The 20869-nt window shown below is 37.0% G+C and overlaps 1 protein-coding gene across 1 annotated transcript; it reads left to right on the top strand.

The window, feature by feature from the left end:
• The first annotated feature begins 6223 nt into the window (after positions 1-6223).
• LOC113049122 (PR domain zinc finger protein 8-like) lies at positions 6224-11679 on the top strand. Its single transcript, XM_026211180.1, has 3 exons — positions 6224-9895; positions 10102-10333; positions 10629-11679. The coding sequence occupies exons 1-3, from the start codon at positions 9620-9622 to the stop codon at positions 11528-11530; spliced, it is 1410 nt and encodes a 469-aa protein (XP_026066965.1). The 5' UTR covers positions 6224-9619; the 3' UTR covers positions 11531-11679.
• Positions 11680-20869: the final 9190 nt, after the last annotated feature.

Genomic DNA, 20869 nt, shown 5'->3' on the forward strand with positions numbered 1-20869 from the left:
GTAATTATTTGGAAGTTATTTGGAATCATATGCAAAAAAAATTGGATTTAAATGAAATGATTTATGTAAAATGTTAAAATGTATTTTATTCCTGTGGTGGCAAAGCTGAGTTTTCCTGAGAAAACAATGAGAAGTCACTCCAATGTAGATTTGGAGGTCAATTATTATCATTATTAGTGCTCAATTATTAAAAACTGTTCTTATTAGTATCAGTGTTGAAAACAGTTTCTACAGCTTAATATTCCTATAGAAATCCTAAGCAATTCCTTTCTTTTTTTCAGAATTGAATAATGATAAATAGAATGTTTCCACAAAATTAATATTGGTTCTGTAGGAGCATGTGTAATGGCTGCTGACAATTCAGCTTTGACATAACTCAAAATACTTTTAAAAATATATTAAACAGATATTTTAAGCAATATTTCACAATATTACTTATTTACTGTATTTTTACTGTATTTTTTACTGTAAGTAAATGCGCAAAAATTTGACTAGTATACATTTTTTTTTACATATCTTTCTTCATAATTTACATGCCTTTCTTTCTTTCCTTTCACTCTTTCCTTAAACAAAGGCTCCTCTATTACTAGACTGACCAATCAGAAAATAGATGTCTTTTGCTTCCAATCAAAATGAGGCTGAAAATGAGACAAGGGAAGATAGTTAAATTAATTTTGAACTGAGACTGAAACAACAGAACCATACATGCATTTGCCATAATGAACAGGTGGATGATAAGACAGAGATCATTTTCACAGGTGAGATGTTTCATATTTTATAACGGTCATTGTATAGAGCACTAAATGATTTTTTCCTTTGATTAGGCTACTAGCTACTGTATAATGACAAGTGTTTTGACATGTCAATTCACCTTTATTTATATAGTGCTTTTAACAATTCAGATTGTGCCAAAGCGGCTTTACAGTATTAAATAGAAAATAGTGTGTTAACGATGGAACAATGAAAGGATAATAGTAAACACTTAATAATCAGTTAAAGGCAGTTCTTCATTGAATACAGTGATGTCATCATCCAGCTCAGTTCAGTTTAAATAGTATCCGAGCAATCAAGTCGACGATCTTGCTGGAAAATAAGTGTCCACAACTAAGCAAGCCAGAGGTGATTTTGTCAGTGATCTGAGATATTAATGCGTCATTAATTATTACTTATTAATTCTAAGACTATTTTAAAATATAAGGGCATTATCATTTTGTACATGGGCATGACTGTAAATAAATATAGGCCAAATAAACATTTTTAATATTAAACCTGCTGCAGTACTGTCTAGTTTTGCTCTGCAGACAGTTCCACAAAAGCCATGGCAGTGAATCAGGGTATTTGAACGAATCATGTGAATGAATGATTCAATGATAAACTCATGAAGTCACTTTTTGCCACCTACTGGTGTATGGATATAACCTGTATAAAACATTATTGACAAATCCCAAAGGTTATCATCCAGACTGACTGTCTGTAACAGTGAAAAATCATAGTTCTGTTGGACTTTGTCAGCACTTTGGAACACAGACCTTGGCCAGTCACATTTGAAGAATACAACAAACTGTTGTATAATATGCTAATCAAATTTTAAGGGCATATATATGAAATAACAAATAACAGCTAAGCTTTTAGTACATTGTGCTATATAATATTTCACTCTATGATCCTGTCCATGGATGAAGTGGCATGTGAAAGGCCTGTGTAAGTCCTTCACAGCCAGAAGTGAGCTTTCCTCTTAGTGAAGGGAGGGTGAGCATATGCCCTGGGGCCGCCCAAAACCTGGAACATTAAAACTTGCCATGGTGGCTCAGCTCAGCCATGAACCCTGAGCTAGTCTGGCAGCTTGGCTGCGAGGGAAGATCTGAAGCCTGGACGACTGGGCCTGCAGTCAGAGCCAGGGCTGGACTCCATGCCTTGCACTATGAACAGGTATCATCGATTACAAACAGAATGTACAAATCTCCAGAATTCTGCAGTGAGAGGTACAGGCCACAGTGCAGATGATTTCAACACATTAGAGGGACTACAGAAAACTTACTTCTTGATCTTTAACTTTATTATTATTATTATTAGGAATATTTGCAATATATATATATATTAAAAAAAATATATAATGATATTAATCATTTTCAGTCGATATCTAACATATAATGGCCAAAATGTTGCCCAATTGCATCCTCATTCACCATATTTTTATAGTTACATTTCTTTATATTTACTTTCCTTTATCATCGTAACAGTCCCTCAAGTCACTAAATCTTTAAAAATGCTAATAATTTTAATAGCAGTTAAATGTAATCTTCAGAAGATTTCAAAATAAAAAAAATCAATTTCTGATACAAATGCTGTTATACACTCGTAGCATTTAAGTTTTATGTGTATTATTTTCTATTTGGACAAAATGTTAATATCTGCCATTTATCAATAATCAGCTATAAAAACAAATATAGGCTTATCAATATCAGATAGTATTTATTTTCTTTTAATTGATTATACAATTAACAAAAGGAAAGACCTCTAACACTATCTTACTATATTCTTTTTTGTTTACCTGTTTTCTTTTTATTTATTACATTATTTAAAAAAACACTGCTATGTGTACTACATAAAGCTAACTGAGGCTTGATGTAGCGCTTGTATATCATTGCTCTTTTCTTGATTTTGACAGCTTCCGTTGTCCTCATTTGTAAGTCACTTTGAATTAAAAGTGTCTGCTAAATGACTAAAATGTAAATATCAGTGAATCCCTACTTTTAATTAGAGCAATTTCATAACATTCTGTACATGGAAAAGCAAAATTGCATAATTGATATGAATATTTCTTAATATATATATAATATATATATATATATATATATATATATATATATATATATATATATATATATATATATATATAACCCATCATATGAAATTGTGAAATGGCCTGAAAACCTAAACAAACGTTATACATTTTCATACAAGCCAATATAATTTTGCCACCTCATACAAATGAGTTTTGATGAGAATGTGGGACTACATACTGTAATAAATCTCATGCTCTGGATACCAAAGCAATGATTCCCCCCTTGAAGATGCATCAGTCTCTCCTCCAGTTTACAGCAAAGCTGAATAAACACAGAGTCTAAAGGCTGAATAAGTGCAGGGAAAGTGAGGGTGAGTGTAAAATGTGGCCCTAGCACCAGTTTCTCCTCTTGCCCAAATCTTCTCTCCTCCAACACTTACTAACTCGCTCTTGATTGTGCTGTGGGAGTTGCAGAAGGACATCAGTGCACTTGTCTGAGGCAATGAAGCTTTTTCCCCCCCTCTTCCTCTCGCTCTCTCTGCACAGCCCTCGCTGTGTTTTTGGCAGTCGCAACTGACCATCATGAGCCGTGGTGCCAATTTTAGTGAAAACTGGCACATATGGCAGCTGAAGTGCCATATGCCATAACAGAATATTTTTGGCGGTTTCCTCCATTTGTATGATCACTGGATCCGATATAAAAGTGGCTCATTATTAATTATTCCTTTTACCATTTTGTACCCCTTTAAAAGAACCATTTTATGCAAGTGCAGCTCTGTGGTACATATTAATAGGAACATTTGGTCATTTACAAAAAGGATTTGGGATTCTACCTGAGTCTTTTGTAAGTACTGCAAAAGCACCTGTGTGTACATGATTATGAGAAAGAGTCCCTAATTCTGCTTGTTTCCCTCTGCTCTAAACACTTGTATACCAAGACCGCTGTATTGTCTTCCTCTTTACAGGGTCTAGACTCCTTCCTTTTACTCTTCTGCCCTCCATTGGAAAGACCATGTTAAGTCTTCAGAATGCTCAGTGCACAGCCCTAATCAACATATTTTTCTTTCTTTCTTTCTTTCTTTCTTTCTTTCTATTACATTTAAGTGACACCGCCATATATCATAAATAATTTTTGGTTTCACTTTTTTAAGGTGTCTTTTACAGTATAATTATAAATGTAAGTACTTATATTAATTACTAAACAACTTAATATATGGTAAGGGTTGGGATAAGGGTTTAGGTTAAGGGTTACTTGCATGTAATTATGCATAATTTATTGTTATCAGGATAATAAGTACATGTAACATGTAACAAGGACACCTTAAAATAAAGTGTTATCGACTTTTTGCATCATCTTTGATAAGCTAAATTCATAAAATGTATTTTGATTGACACTGCTGAGGAAATGAACAGTCAGGACTGAGCTTTGTAGTTTATATTGTAAAACAGCCTAAATCTGTGTTCTCCTGCCAATATGACAACGCCACAGCAGATGTAAACATTAATCAAAACATTGATAAATATGAGCCTTGTTCCTCCATCAGATGATCCCTATTGTTATCATGACATGCTGTATACGTTGTCATACTTAATCTCCTGCAAGAAAAGCAGCACAACAGCTGAATTGCTAAATAAACTAAAAATAAAAAAAACCTTTGTTAATTTTAATTATACTCTGACTTGCATCTGTTTGAAATATGTTCACGTTTGTCTTTTTAGCTTTCTGGTAATAAAATCATATCATTCTAGATTGGTGCGTGGCATGTCTGAACGTCCAGAATGGAGTTGTTCTTAATCCTTTAGAAGCTTACAGTTGAAGATCACAATCTCTCCTTTCTCCTTCTTAAACACAGGATTATTTTCGCACAATCAGATGGACTTTTAATACAAAAGAATATCTTAATCCCTTGTCCCTAGTTAATAATCAATAAAGTCTTTGTGAAAAAAAAAAAAAGTTATTTAACATCAGGGTCATGTTGAGCAACTGACATCAGAGCACTACAATTAGCCTCCGCACGAGGATGCCACAGAGAAATCTGCTCCGTGTTACACTTTACACTGAGAAGGCAGCTTGCCCCAGTAAAGCGCCGCTATTAACAGGGGCTATATGTTTTAGGACAATAAAGGAGGAGGAGGGGAGATTAATTCTGTCCACCGAACAGCCTCTGCCAGCCACCATGAACCTGCAGTTCATGAGCTAAGCAGATGGCTACTGATTGAGCAAGCTTTCAGAACACTGTATGGGAAAAAGTGTCCTTATCATGCTTGGCTGGACAAGTGTTTGGAGCCAGAGGAGATTTACGGTTAAGAGTAAATCTTTATAATGTCAAATAAGGCCTCAGCATTAAAAGAAACTATTTTGTGCAGGGAAGGGTGGTAAAAGTCCCATAATTTGAAATGCATCGTGAATTGCATTTAATATTTTATCTTTAATTTAAAAAATATTGGTTATATAAATAGTTATACACCTAATGTACTAATATTTTTTACATTTTGCATTAAGCTATAATTTGGGGAAGAATGGTGTAACCAGAATATTTCATTTAGTCCTCTTTTTAAAAAAGTATCATTTGAGCGTATAAAATTCCTGAGAAATACATATTAATACATACTGAATTATCATAATGGAAGATGATAGTTGTAATATAAGACAATACTTATTTTGTCTAGTTAATGACCCTGAAAATCAGAGAGACCTCTTTAGTTAGAGAAACTGTGTTCATTTCAAATACTGATTCATTTGAAATGCATTGAGATGATTAAATTACAATATTGATGATAGTTTTTAATGCCTTGCTTTCATCACATACAAAAAAAAAAAAAAAGATTATTGATGTGTCCTCAACAAGACAATATGCAGCATGCTGAAGCAGAAACTGTTTTACACTACATTTATTTCAGTTTCTTTCTTTTTGAGAAACTTGATGTCATTTTAACTTGCACTGAAGTAACCAGTCGCCCACTTGTGCTCAAGAACCAGTCACATTTTAAAGAAGGCTATATGACAAATGTAATTGTTTTTTTGTTTTTTTCTTGAATCGGCCAGCATCTGGTCAGTTTAGCTTCTCCTAATCCATTTACAATCTAAAATATTTTAATTATTAATCTTATTATTAATAATTGCACTTTACCACTTTGCAAAAAAAGATACAAAACGCTCTTTATATGGCAGCAACACATTTATCTTCTGATAAGAGCTAGTCTTGGGGTAAAAGCCACAAGAAAGATGAATATGTCAGCAAAAGGTAGTCTAAATCTCTCTTATCTATTATGTCGGTTTATTAATTCTCTCAATCGAGGTTATGAGTTGGATGACATCCAAAAGAACTATGTACGACCGTGTCCCTGTGACCCTACCACCAACTGACCCCACAGAGAAATCTATTGATTTGTGGTGCTTATCAAATCTTCAGACTGATTAATGTTTAAAACATTTCGCCATATCGGTTAAAACACAGCGGGACTGTAGCGTACCGCCGCAATACGTTGACGGAAGCTCCGGTGTGTGCACTTGGCTTGCTGAATACTCACTGCTGTCTCTCACAGATGTTAATACAGACATCACAATCCAGTCCTGCTGAGGTCAGGTTGAGCACGCGGGGCTCTCGTGCTTCTCTCCTCTAGAGATGGAGCGCCACAGCAGGTGTGCACGCGACGAGCTTCTGTTCTGCGCTCATGAGCCGGATCTCTGGCTGCAGCAAAGCGAAAGAGCGCCCCAGATACAGATAAGTATCAATAGAACAGTTTGATAATTGTCAGTTGGCGAACCAGCACTGAGGAAAAAAAGTCATGATAATTATAATACAACGACATAATGTAAACCGGAACCCGTTGCAAGTGGCGACATGTTGTCTGCATACATTCAAAAGTCCAAGCGAAGACAGGCGGAATCGTCCACGATTCTAAGGAAGCTGTGGGACAAAGACACTCAATGAACAGTTACTCAGTACACTAGCCGAGGATAAACTTTTTTTGCCCATTTAGCTATTGACATGTTTATTAATCGGCAGGTCTCAAATGCAGTCACGAGTAAACACAATTATTTTCCCTAACACATAGGAAAATAATGAAAAATGCTGATGTTTTTTCTTCTTCAAAATTTCAATAAAAAACAGTACATGTTATTTTACTGTAAAATGTAATTTTAGATTGTTTACAATGTTATTATAGCTAATTAATTGGAAGGTGCGTTGCCAAAATTCAATGCTGAACCATCACATTTGTTTGGATTTTATTTTTTTAAAGTTAGGAGTTCAGGTGATTTACATTGCATTGTATGTTGTAGTTGCTGTTTACTGCTTTATTCTGGTGTCATGTGTGTTGCACTTGTGGTGTTTTTATGGTTAAACTGGGCTCTGTCTTTGTTATTATTGGCCACAATAGTAGCCATCATGTGCCACCTTCCATTGTGCCACCTGTGCTATTATCCATATAGGTAACAGTAGCATATAACAAAAAGATAGTCCAGACAGACTGATATATTAATGACGTATAACCTATTTATGATCAAAATTCCATCCTGTTTGCATGTAACATCGCCACTGTATTTTTTACAGTAAAGCAACACTGTACAATAGCCTACTCATTCAAAAGCAGCATAAGCACCATCTTTTGATAATAATTTCAACATTTAAATTAAATAAAAAAAATAGCAAATGTTTTTGTTTTACAATGTATGAAAATATGAATTATGAAATATGCATCTGTTTTAGTGACTGCGGTCCAGTTAATGTTTCAGCAGAGATACCCTGCATCTACTAGCTAACTGTCGGCGACCGAAGAGTTAAAGGGAGGAGACGAAGCGTGTCACGCCTCATTGGACAGATTATGTGCAGCAAACAAAAAGTGTGTATGTGGGTGCCACTCAGTCAGTGTATCGGCCCCATCTGCACGCCTCTCTGCGCTCGCGATCATAAGACGGTCGGCAACACTGTCACTTTCAACAGACGGGGACATGTACTGACTGCACGGGCTTCATCGGAGACGCTCAGCACATACTTGAAGATATATTGACGGCAATTGTGACATTTTGTGGATTATTTTATCCTGGTATCATGGTGAGTAAAGACAATTTTGCAATAAAAACAGCCGGAGGCTAGTAGCCTAATGCACGGGGCTGTAGCCTATGCAGCACCCAGCAGCATCCTCGCAACCGTCTAGAAAGCTCGCAGATGGTAGACTAGAGAGGGAAACTGGCTACACATCATAAAGTCATAAAGTTGGAATAACAACAAGACCGCAGATAAAAAGCGCAATAAATTTTAGCCTGAAATAAGGTCAATGGGTTCGTCTCCTGTTTTAGAAATGCGCATATATTCATGGGTCTATTATAGTATTTAGTTGAAATGCATATTCATTGGGTCCTTTGTGTGATTCTAAGGAGTGAGACTGCGACCTACAAAAGGAGAGGATCGTGAAAAGAAGGGCAAAATTCACACTAAGGCTTGTTATGGATGAAGGGAACTTTAAGCATTTGTGTCTTGATAATACAATCGAGAGCCTGACGTGTCTTTCAGAAATAGCCAAACATCTTCATCATAAGTAAATTGTCATTTAAACGCTTTGCAGAAATATGTGTTTCATATTTCCACAATTTCATTGTAGTTTTTTTTAAGCACGTCAGTGTCCTAACCATAGCCTACTTTATTTGAGCGATAAATACGAAGTAGCATTAGATAAAAAGAAAAGAAAATAAAGTCTGCTTTATAACCGAAACCTATACGATTTTGTAAATGTAATACGTTTTAAAAAACGCGTCTGAAAAACAGCTTCAAAATGTAACAATTCGAGCTGCGTTTTACCTGATTTGCAACTAACTGCAGTAACAACATTTCCATCCACTCTTGTCCTTGTGTAGAAATATTTTTTTTATTGAGGTTTCTTTTTGACCTCTTCAAAAAGCTGAGAAATCATGTGAAATCCCAGCAATATGCCACACTGTTAGTAGCCTATATGTTAAAACTATAATAAAACAATTCGAAACAGAGATGATCGACAACATGGAATAGACTGTATATATTAAATATTTCCCCGCCGTTTTTAAATGCTTCTAAAACAAGTTGCACGAGTGAACTGCAATTCACGCGTAACAAAATAGCTACGGGACATTCAGCTCATTTGTAAATGTGCATCAGGGGTTTGGAGAAGAAAAATAATTAACTCCGCGTGCTGCCTTAATTAAAGTCTCAGAAGGAAAGTGGTGGATTATGGTAATAAGGAGACATACGTTCCTTCTTGTAGAATGGAGCTAAAGGTTAGCTGACGTGAAATCGGTGACTTTGACAGCGCTATTCAATCCATTCGATACGGTCCTCGATGGTAAAATAGACCGAGCGCTCTCATAAGGCCAGATTTTCATCCTTGTCAAAGGCATGTAAAATATCTCCAACAAGTGAAAGAAAAATCTGAAAATACGCACTGAGAGTTACTAATGTAATACTTTCATAGTCACGCTTTAAAATCGAAATAATGCACTGTAAGAAATGATCTTTTTTCGATTACTTTCTCTGCTTTTTATATAATTAATACAACTTAATTTAATTCTACGTTTACATTTTTTATATAGGCTAGATTATATTTTAAATGACATACAATATATAACAGTTTCAAAAATAACAACACTATAAAAATAACAACAATATATAGGCCTAATTTATAACTATCGAAGGAACATAGCTTTAAATAAACAAACAAACAAAGCACGAGCCTAAGTAAGACTGCGTGCTTTGAGATTTTATTAAACGTTGTTCCGGAGATTCACTTGGAATTGCACATAAGAATTAGGAAAAATATAAAATATATTTACATACATTTTATAATTGAGAAATAGTGACTATGCGCGGTTCTGTTTATTCACATGAATTCACACACTTTTTTGTCTTACAGCAAATGATGGAGGAATCCAGTTCGCAGAGACTGGGCTGGGATGGCGACGCGAAAGCGATGCAGCAGTGTTTAACGGATATATTTACCAGCGTGTACACCACCTGTGACATTCCAGAAAATGCCATTTTTGGCCCATGTGTTCTGAGTCACACTTCACTGTATGACAGCATCGCCTTCATCGCTCTCAAGTCCACAGACAAACGAACGGCGCCTTACATCTTCAGGGTATGGTCTTCATAAGTCGAGAGTTTGAAATGTGTAGCCTATTTATTTCAGCCATATAGTCCTTACTCATATATATATGCTATATATCGTTTTTACAAATATGTAAAACTTTAGAGGAAATGTATTCTTTTGAAATGATTACTGATATGTATTTGCTGATGGTTCTAAGGTTTTAGCTAAATATTTAAAATGTTTGCTGGACACAGGTGGACACCTCCGCTGCCAACAGTTCCTCAGAAGGCCTGATGTGGCTGAGGCTGGTTCAGTCGGCGAGAGACAGAGACGAGCAGAACCTAGAGGCCTATGTGAAGAACGGCCAGCTTTTCTACAGGTCACTGAGGAGAATAGAGAAAGATGAAGAGATGCTGGTGTGGTATGGCAAGGATCTCATTGAGCTGCTGCTGCTGAGCTCAAGCAGAAATCAAGCCAAAAGTAAAGGTACACTTTGAAGATCAACACGTGATCTAATATTAAAAAACTATTTGTGTTTAAATAATCAGTAAATATGTTTTGATGAGTTTGCAAAATATAGATTTATCAAATATTTTAAAAATGCAGAAACGTTAAACAAAGTCAATCATTTATAGATATAAAGTCATATTTTTTTAGTTATGTTTAATTAATCATTATCATGCTATCATTATGTACCCGTTGAAGGACACATTTTCTAAAATGTCACTTTTCTTTTTCTCTTCCCTCCCCCAACCCTACCCCAATTAATTATTTGATGCAGGAACATCGCCCTTTTTGTGCCCAGACTGTAGCCAGCGTTTCCAGTTCGAATTTCCCTTTTTGGCTCATCTAAGATTCCGCTGCACTAAGAGACTACAAAGCATGGCCGGCCCAGAGGAGGAGGCCACGGATGCCAGTAACCAGGCTAGTCTACCTCCTGCCAGGTCCAGTCCCAAACTGGGCCGATCTGATGGCTTCTCCAATCCACAGGAAGGAAAGCCATCCACAGACTTCCATAATCTAGCCAGGGATTTGGAGAATAACAGAACCAGTCCGCCGAGCAACAAAGAGGCTGAGATCCTGAGCGAGAGCTCTGGAAAGCGCAAGTTCTCTGACATGGAGGACAGCAGGAACAGTGGATTATCTCAGCCTCTCAAATCCAAAGAGGAGTTGGCCAACTCGGCGCAGCAGTACCGCGGAGCGTACGGTCTGGACGAGGGCAGGCGGGCTTTCTCACCCTCTGTTTCAGAGTCGACAGAAACCAAGAGGAGCGCCTTCACCGAGGTCAAGAAGTCACCTCAGAGCTTGAAGCACAGCGGTAAAAACTCCAGCTCCAATTCGGAGAACAAGGAGGCTGGCCGGTCCAGCAGCAACCCGGCTGAAAAGCACCTTAACATCAGACAGGTTAGGTTCTCAGCGAGACTCAGCCCCCGCAGTCCCGAATGGAGACCTCTTCAATTGGCAGCGCTTTCACTTCGGTGCCCCAGCAGGGTGGTGGGGGCTCGGAGAGAAAGAGTGCCTTTAGCCAGCCGTCTCGCACCTTCTCGCAGCTATCACCTCTTGTCATGGCACCCAAGCTTCTGCCGGCAGTTGACTGCCATCCTGCGGTGGGCAACACCGTCTCTTCCAATAGACTCTACCAGGCGGACCACCTCGCAGCGAAGCTCCAAGGCTCAGAACTAGGCAGTAACTGCCCTGTGCCGGGTGGCATTGCGAAACAGAACCCTTTCCTATACGCCACAGCCTTCTGGCCCAAGACCTCAGGCCCCATCCAGCTGCAAATGCCCACTGCTCTCACGCTCCTGCCCCCTTCGTTTACTTCCCTTTGTCTGCCTGCCCAGAACTGGTGTGCCAAATGCAATGCCTCCTTCCGCATGACCTCTGACCTGGTCTACCACATGCGCTCGCACCACAAAAAGGAGTATGCCATGGAACCTCTTGTTAAAAGAAGGAGAGAAGAAAAGCTAAAGTGTCCAATCTGTAACGAGTCTTTCAGGGAGCGGCACCACCTTTCCCGGCACATGACTTCTCACAACTGAATTTTTGGGGATTTATTTGTTTTACTGTCTTTCCTTCCTCCTTTCTTTTGTTCTTGCATTTTTAATCAAAAGGGAATAAGGTTAACCTGGAGGAGTAATGCCAACAAGTTTGCTCTCATTTTCAAGACATTACTGTTTAAATAGTTTGATCTCTTCAAATGTCATGTTTTGTGTATGAAGATGCATTTTGACTTAAAAACCTAAAATCTATTTATTATATGAAGCACTTATTATTTGAAAAAAAGGGGACAATAATAATGTAAGTGTACCTTGAATTTTGTATATATTAATGTATAATGTATATAAATCAATTCAGATGCAGATCATTTCATTGAGCGTTATTCAATGACATGTTATGTCTATATGCATAAGGATATCGAACATTGGGAACATGATGTTGAAGTGTATTTAAGAGTGCATGTAAATTATAGTTATTGGTATAAGATGCAGTCTATTCGAGATAATGTAAATACTTGTTTTGTTTGAATACAAAGTGTAATATTTTGTGTCTGTGAGAAATAGATTCAGTGTTTGAAATTTACTATTTGATAGTTTATCTAATCATGTTGAATGCTTTGACAATAAAATAGCTTTATTTTCACCTGATTGTCTTATTTATTATGCCTGACAATAAAATGACAGGGAATTATACGTTAAACATCGCAAACGTGTAGGCTACTGTACATGTGTAATCTGACCCTCTTAATAGAGGATTGCAGAGCAATGCTTGGTACTGTATCGACAGAGTTCCTTTTAAACAAGAGCCATAATTCATACAAAAACTCTTATATTATCGCTTATAAGCGATCTTTGTCTTGGGTAAATTAGCGGTAGTCTAATATGTCTTTATTATTCTAAAATTGCCTGTAATACGTGCACTAAGGAATTGGAGTAGTCGGGTTCGAAATTTATAATTTTGGGGGGGAAATACACACACACACACACACACACACAAATAACAACAGCAAAAAGACAGTTTGCTAAAAAAAAAAAAAAATAGACAATATGAATAGTCTACTACAATGTAGCCTAAATTAAAAACAGTATTTAAAATAGTTTATGTTTATAATAACAGCATTATTATTAGCCTATTCGTAACAACAATAACAACATTTCTGCTTCGATGCATTCTCCTCACGTGAAAACCAAGCACTGAATTCAAATCTTAAATAGCGATACACCTCCAAGAAACACGATTTCCATTGTGATAAAGGTTATTTTAATTATTAGACAATGAAAATAGAAAATTAAATAAATAAACAAACAAACGAAAGACGGTTGCTAGCTATATTAAACAGGCGCGCTCTCTATTTCCTTGTTCTAAGACTTGTTCTAGTGTCACAATAGCATGCATTAAAAGTGTTCATCGTTTGGTTTATTTCGCTGTTTGTGTTATTATAATCCTGTGTAAAAGTGCGTGCTTCAGAAAATTCAGGTGAAAGCAAATACTACTTGACTCCATTATTAGCAGCTCTAAAAAGTAAAATACTTAATAAACTACTGAAAAATTTACTCGGTTTAAAAAAATAAAATGAACCAACAGCCTTTAACGTTGCGGATTGGCTAACTGTAAATTTACACCGGCTTTATGCATAAAAGAAAAAATACAAACGCCCACTCAGAAGCCAATTAAAATTATATAGCCTAATCTCGATTTAGAAATTTACTAGGCTACATATTTATCATACAAGGCACAATTATAACAATAAAACCTTTGTATTGTCAATATATAGTCTACCTGTCACAATAAATTGTGATTTACAATTATTGTTTTGTAAGACAAAATTAGGCAATAAAACACCATATGATAGTTTTCTTAGCTTTATATTACACGTCTTTTTCAAATAGAAATTAATACCAGAACTTGCATTGTGGGGCTTGAAACCAAGGAGCCGAGAGAGCTACAAGCTGTAAAAATAGCTCAACAGTGACACCAAGCTTTTATAATGAAAAATTCAACCAAATCAAGATTTGTAAAAATGCCTGATATTGTAGAGGCTCAGACTGCCACCTAACGGTCGACACAGGTATCAACAAAGCCAAAGTTCAACAAGCTAGTCATTTAGTTAATGCAATTATAAAAGAGCTAAATGTAAAATAACTACTATTATTTAGTTAAAACAATGTAATTATGTTAATTAGTTGCTTTTTTAAATTATGCATTTATACAATTAAAAGTGATCTTCTGAGTGGGGGAGGGAGACTTATTGAACAAACTGAACTTTGGTTGAATGTGATATTAATGTAATTAATAAGTGGACCTAAAAATAAACCTTTCCCAATCATAAAAAGCAATGAAAGAAATCAGTCCAGAATATGAGGTAATGAGCTAGGAGATGATGATAGTCACTTATATTACAGAAGATATTTATTGCCTGACCCATGTTTTGTGACTGGAGTCATCCGTCCCTTCATAAGCTCCAGTTACATTTGTCACAGTATCACTCAGCACCTCTCGGTCAGGCTCAGTTTATACCCTTCTCACATGTGGCCAGTGTGGTCACCCTTGGCTAACCCAGCTGGCCCGCTTCTCATACTTTACGTGCGATTGTGTCCTATGGTGAACTGCTCTTCCATGCATCTGTCTCTTCCCTTCATCTTCCTGTTATTCTCTAACATCCTGGCAATGGGGCCCTTGCATCAAAATAGATCTGTGTGAAACAAACCGATCTCAAACAGTATGTATATGAGCACGGTATTTATAGATGATTCACACTAACGATGCAGTGACATCCGAGATCATGACAAGAAGCATGAGAAAGCCAAATCCATAATTTATAACTGCTGATTGACTGTTTGTGTTTCTCTGCAGAATATAACAGATAGAATAACCTGTTTCATTTTGCAAATCTACTAATTGCTACTGTCGCTACAAATAATATATATATATATATATATTATATTTTATATTTTATGAAATAGTTCAGTGTTTATTATAATTGATTTGTCCATACACATCATCATTTGATTTCATAATAAAAATCATTAACTCTCCCTCCTTCATCCCATCTAGCAGCAATCTGTCACTCAAACAACATGATATCCCAGCCATTAAGAAAATAACAACAACAAACCAAATAATTCCCAGTGGACACATTGGGCCTTTTTTTCACTGCATGCAAAAGATGACGCTCCATGCAAACTTTAATACTTTAATAAATGAGCCAGTGGTTTGATACTCAGCATTGCTATGGATAACAGCAAATATTATGAAATATTAGAGAAATTAATTCCACAAGTAAATACATAATTAACAGAAACAATCTATACAGTGTGTGTTTGTTTGAACCTCTAAATTGTTTTCAACAGTTGCCTGTTCATTCCATGGAGTAGCTATGATTGTGTTATAACCTACCATTGGTTGCATATGAACAACAGGCTGCTTAAGTTATTTTAAAGCAGGACTCATTCAATCTTCCTCTGCGCTGACATGGACAAATTTACACTTAGCGTTCACTTCAAAGATGAACAGATCCGCTTTATAGACATGCTTTTGCACTTTGCATGCTCTCTGTCCCTCTAAGATGTTTGTACCTGTCTTCTGTGCGTCTGCCTCGCAAATTCTAAGCATTGCTGCGAGTAATAGACAGATCTGAGAGCAGGCAAGTATTTAAGCTGCACCTGTCCTTCCTCTTCAAACCTCTGTCCTTCATGGGTCATACAACATTTTCAAGGAAAGAGAAACAGATTACAATTGATTTTAGGCATCTTCTGCTGACACTCTGATAATTTATATTAAAGGGGTAGTTCACTCAAAAATGAAAACTCAAAAAAAAAGTATCTTTCTTATGGGGAACACACAAAAATATACTGCTCAAAAAATAAAGGGAACACCTTTATTTTTTTGAGCAGTTTATATATTTTGAAAAGTTATTTTCTTCATGTATTAAAGGAGAAAAACAGTTTAAACATTCTTCAAAATATCTTCTTTTGTGTTCCACAAAAAAAAAAAAAAAATCAACTTCACGAATAAATGAAAGAAATTTCATTTTAGGGTGAACTATCCATATTCAGTGGTTTCTTCCTACAATTAAAAAAAGGTGTAGAAACCATTTTCACTCAGAAACTGCTAGTACATTTCACAAATAATTACAAAGAAATGGCAAGTCCCACTGTGCAATTTTCAATTCGAAAGTTTTAATGAAAGATAGAAAAAAAAATCTTATAAAATGTAATTTCTTATAATTTACAGTTCATGCCTGGTTAAAGGAGGATGTTAATGTGCTAAAAAAAAGGAGATTTTAGTGAATGGATTTCTCATGTAACTGTATCTTTGATGCTTATGGATCTGCACTTTTTTTTAGATGTAGATTTATCTTTTTCATGCATACGAAATCAAAGCAAAGCGCTCGTTCACATTCCATAGTTACAGTTATACTGAGCATGCAGGTGTCAGCAGCTCAGCCGCTAACAATGTCGGACACAGCTGTTGTTCGCTCTGCTATAATGCAACGGGGTGAACCGCAATCGAACATAAATTATGCAGCCGCACGAAAGATTTACCAGTCATTCATGCACCGGTAATACAGACACCAGCACCATCACGTTGTCATTTCTGGGTCATGCCAGGCCGTAATTTATATGTCATCAACAGGAACAAGCTGTATGCTTTACTAAGGCAGTGTACAGGTCACACATTTTATCTTGACTACCACCGGGTTTGTTGTTGTTTCTTGCTCTGGGTCATTTGTCACAGTGCACAGGGTGCTGCTCTCAGAGAGAGGCCTCTTTAAGCACAGCGGTAAAATATAGGCCTTCGGAAATCCACTGTAAAACTATACGGAACTAATCTTTCAGCGCTGTGCAGGCATTTCGAGTGTCCAGCTCTGATTACTACGCCTTGAGCCAAAGCAGTCAGGTAGGCCTGAAGGTGGATTTATGCAGCGGGAAGTGCACAGGAAACTCCCTGTTGATTGGTGAGAGGGGAGAAATGGTGACTGTTTGTTGGTTTTACTAGATAGAAATAAGGACTAGAGAGGGGGGAGGACTGGAAGATGTCAAAAGATGCATTTCTCTAGTGCACAAGAGGGATAGGACTTCACATCAGAGAGTCCAGCAATTTAGCCTCATAAATAATAAACGCTGTCTGTAAGTGTTTAGAAGCTTCTGTCACCTCTTTACTACAGTTTTGGCCCATTCCACACCTGAAAAAGCTTTCAGATCACTGATAATCTTTGGTTTTCACACTGCCACTGCTTTCTTCAAATTCAACCAGATATTTGCAATGAGAATTAAGCCTGGAGACTGAACAGGCCACTTAAGAACATTCTTTGACTGATCCCTGAACCAAGCAGAAGTAGATTTGAATGTGTACTTTGGTATGACTGGACTGCAGGAAAGTCCATTGATCATCAGCTTCAGTTTTTGCACCAAAGGCATCACAATTCTTGTCAAAATGGCCTGACACTTTAAAGAATCCATGATGTCCTTCATACAGTCATGATTTCCACTTCCTTCTACAGTAAAGAAACCCCATAACAGGACTGATCCACCTCCAAGTTTGAGGATGGTTGTACATTGCAGGTTTTTTCTCAGTTGCTCTGATTAAACATTTTATGATATTGTGCTTTTTCTTCCACAACCTCAAAGGTTTTCTGGTACAACACACTTTAAGCTAAGGAATAAGGCTGAGAGCAGAGCCGGATTATCCATAAGGGCACTTGGGCCAGTGCCCAGGGGTACCAACCATTCACAACAACTAGGGGGGCACCACATGACACAAGCTTTTAAAATATTTTTCGTAAATTGTTTTATTAATAACTTGAAATTCTTGAAAGACCATAACTGGTTTATGAACACTAACTTAACAACAATTATAATAATAATAAATTATAAATAAATAAATAAAGATTACATGACCACTATCAGTCCCCCCCTTCCGTAACCAATCTGTCAGAGCTGAGTTGGGCTTTTGAGGTATAGTGCCCAGGGGCACCACACTGTCTTAATACGGCCCTGGCTGAGAGCTGTGTCTCTAGGAACTTTCAATGTCATGGAAATCATCATATAGCCTTAGCCTTTCTAAAGTAATACAATATTTCTTCTCTTTTGCTTATGTGAGATCTCTGTTGACATTTTTGCTACTCAACTTCAATACATGCGTGGGCCAAACTGTATGTGTAACGGCTCAAGCTAATTCTGTTTTTAATAGAGTTTCTAAAGGCTTAATTGTGTTTTGAGACTGTTTTATTCCTCACCATACAAATAAGTGATTTAAAAACAGCAATGTTGAATAGGGGTTGAATAATTATGACATAGCAGTATTATTAAAAAATCTTATAACTCAAATATATTACATTATATATTGACAATATCACTTTTAATATGCCAGTGAACTGTTATAGATGCAAGTTTTATTATATCCTGGATCTTCAGAAAAGCTTGTATTTGTAAAGTGCTGCAGTCTGTAGGGGGTTGAATAATTTTGAACACAACTGTATATTTATTACTGGGTGATTAAACACAAAGATGACAAAGAAGATCAGCAATTTTAGAGTTTCATCTCCCTATCTGATATGTACTTGAACAGTTGCCTCACAGGTCTTTCTAAGTGTTCAGCTGTGTCCTGTTGCATTAATTCTTCAGATATTAAAAGCAAGGAATGTGTCTTATCAGTTATATCCATTGCTTCTGCATTCTAAGTCTTGCATTCGATGATGACACACAAACCAGGATGAAGACTAGGAAGCTGACTGTGAAAGAAAAGCAAGCAAATTGGATGATAAAAGAAAAGAGGAAGTCAATGAGAACTACAGGAAAAACAAAGGGCAAGGAGAAATCAAGTGTTTGGAAACTACCAGCGACATCAGCAACCAACGATGACCCGATCAGCTGAGAAAAACAACAGTAGTTGATAACAGAAAAATCACAAAAGCTGTGAAAATCTACAGTCCTCAGGAGAACTTGACACAGAATTACAGAAGCTATTACAGCAAGATGCAAACCTCTGATCAGAACCAAAAATAGGAAGGCAAGATTGAGTCAGTAGACTTTTGGAACTGAGTTGATGGACCAGTGAGACAAAGATGAACCTTTGTCTAAGGGAACTACAAATGATCCTTAGCATACAACCTCATCTGTAAAGCTAGGTGGAGGTGGTGTCATGGCATGGGCATGCTTGACTGTTTCTAGAACAGGAATTTTCATTTTAATGATGACTTAATGTATGATGGCAGAAGCAGAATGAATTTGGAAGGGTACAAAATCATCTTGGAAGTGGAAGTCGTGACATTTGCCAACTATAGTAACCCATACTCGGAACTGGTGCTCTGCATTTAACCCATCCAAGTGCACACACACAGCAGTGAGAAGTGAACACACCGTGAACACACACCCAGAGCAGTGGGCAGCTATATATCCAGCGCCCGGGGAGCAACTGGGGGTTCAGTGCCTTGCTCAACGGCACTTCAGCCATGGGTATTGGGGGTGGAAGAGAGCACTGTTCATTCACTCCTTTTCACCTAAAACTCCTGCCAACACCAAAGACTCGAACCGCCGACCTTCTGATAACTAATCCAAGTCACTAACCGTTAGGTCACAGTTGCCCTCATTAGGCCACAGCTGGCCTCAATATTCTGTTTGAATATGGCTTGAATATGGGTAATATTCAGGAAAACCACCAACTCATTAGAAAGCATCCCATATTAGATCAGGACAATGACCCAAAACACTCCACCAGTTCAGTCAAGGACTTTATCAGGGCAAAGAAATGTAAAGTCTTAGACTGCCCAAATCAGTCTCCAGATTTAAATCCGATTGAAAATTAATTTCACCAGCTGAAGAGGAGACTAAAGACAGAAACTCCCCAAAACAAGCAACAGTTGGACTTGGCTGCATTAAAGGCTGAGAGTACTGTACCAATACTTATGGAGGGCACTGTATATATATATATATGTGCATACACATACACACATATACACACACACAATTTAGTTTGTAAGTAATGTATATAAATAATGAATAAAAAATGTCATGCACATATACAGTATCAAGTAGATTAAAATGTAGTACCATTTTAAAATGTACATTATTGTGCATAAGAAATATTAATTGCCAACTTTTTGAACAGCCTATATTATTAAACTATTATATAACTATTAGAAAGATGAATGATGCATATAATGAATCATAAGGAGATGCTGCAGTTACAGTACATAAAGGCAAATAACACTCACTGACACTTTTTAAAAGTACATTGGTAACCTCTTATTTACTTCTGACTGCAGTGTCTATCAAGGGGGTTTACCCTGTTCATTTTTATCTTACCCAATCTGTCAGTACGTACTGATGGCTGTACACTGACAGTGTTTTCTTTGCTCACTGACTGGCAGCTCTGTCTGTAACCAGTGAACAGGTGCTTCTTTGTTCCTCAGCAAATGCCCTCGGACACTTTGCAAAAACACAGCGCTGGCTTTTTCACAAATGAATGGGGTACTACTTTTTCCAAAGCAAATGTTTAGATCTATTACAGATTAAATGCTTGGCTGATCCGTGGGCTGTTTTGGAAAGACGTGTTTGAAATGCGTGGCCATTTTCACGTCGCCTCATGCTCCAACTCTCAGGAATGGGAGGAGGGAATAGGGTGAGAATCTCTGAACCTTAGAGTACAGCTCAAACATGGCTTTCTGGTTTAAGGAAACCTCTAGATTGAGAACAAAAACCTTCTCCCCGTTCCGCCTTGCTGTGGTGGAATGTTTCAGATGACTGTAGGCACGTTTGCAAAGGAATAAGGCTGAGAAAGTGGTTCAGGGGTCACAACACATACATAACTTGTTGTTATTTCAATAGTGAAATCTACACGAATCATCAGAGAAACACCCTCAAGCAAATGGAAATTCCCTTGTTACGTCGTGACTTAAAAATAAATATCAGTGATTCCCAAATCAGCGGCTGTAAAAGGGCTTGTAAAATAACACTTAATCACACGTAGAGGAAAATTCGAAAACGGCTCTCTATTTTAGAACAGAGTTTCTGCATGTTTTAT

Source organism: Carassius auratus, chromosome 30, assembly GCF_003368295.1.
Source record: "Carassius auratus strain Wakin chromosome 30, ASM336829v1, whole genome shotgun sequence".
In the NCBI taxonomy this organism is placed as follows: Eukaryota; Metazoa; Chordata; class Actinopteri; order Cypriniformes; family Cyprinidae; genus Carassius; species Carassius auratus.

Coding starts and splice junctions, on each gene's coding strand:
- LOC113049122 (XM_026211180.1), top strand. CDS start 9,620: ATGCGCGGTTCTGTTTATTCACATGAATTCACACACTTTTTTGTCTTA. Junction 9,896..10,101: donor CGGCGCCTTACATCTTCAGG/GTATGGTCTTCA, acceptor TGCTGGACACAG/GTGGACACCTCCGCTGCCAA. Junction 10,334..10,628: donor AAATCAAGCCAAAAGTAAAG/GTACACTTTGAA, acceptor TATTTGATGCAG/GAACATCGCCCTTTTTGTGC.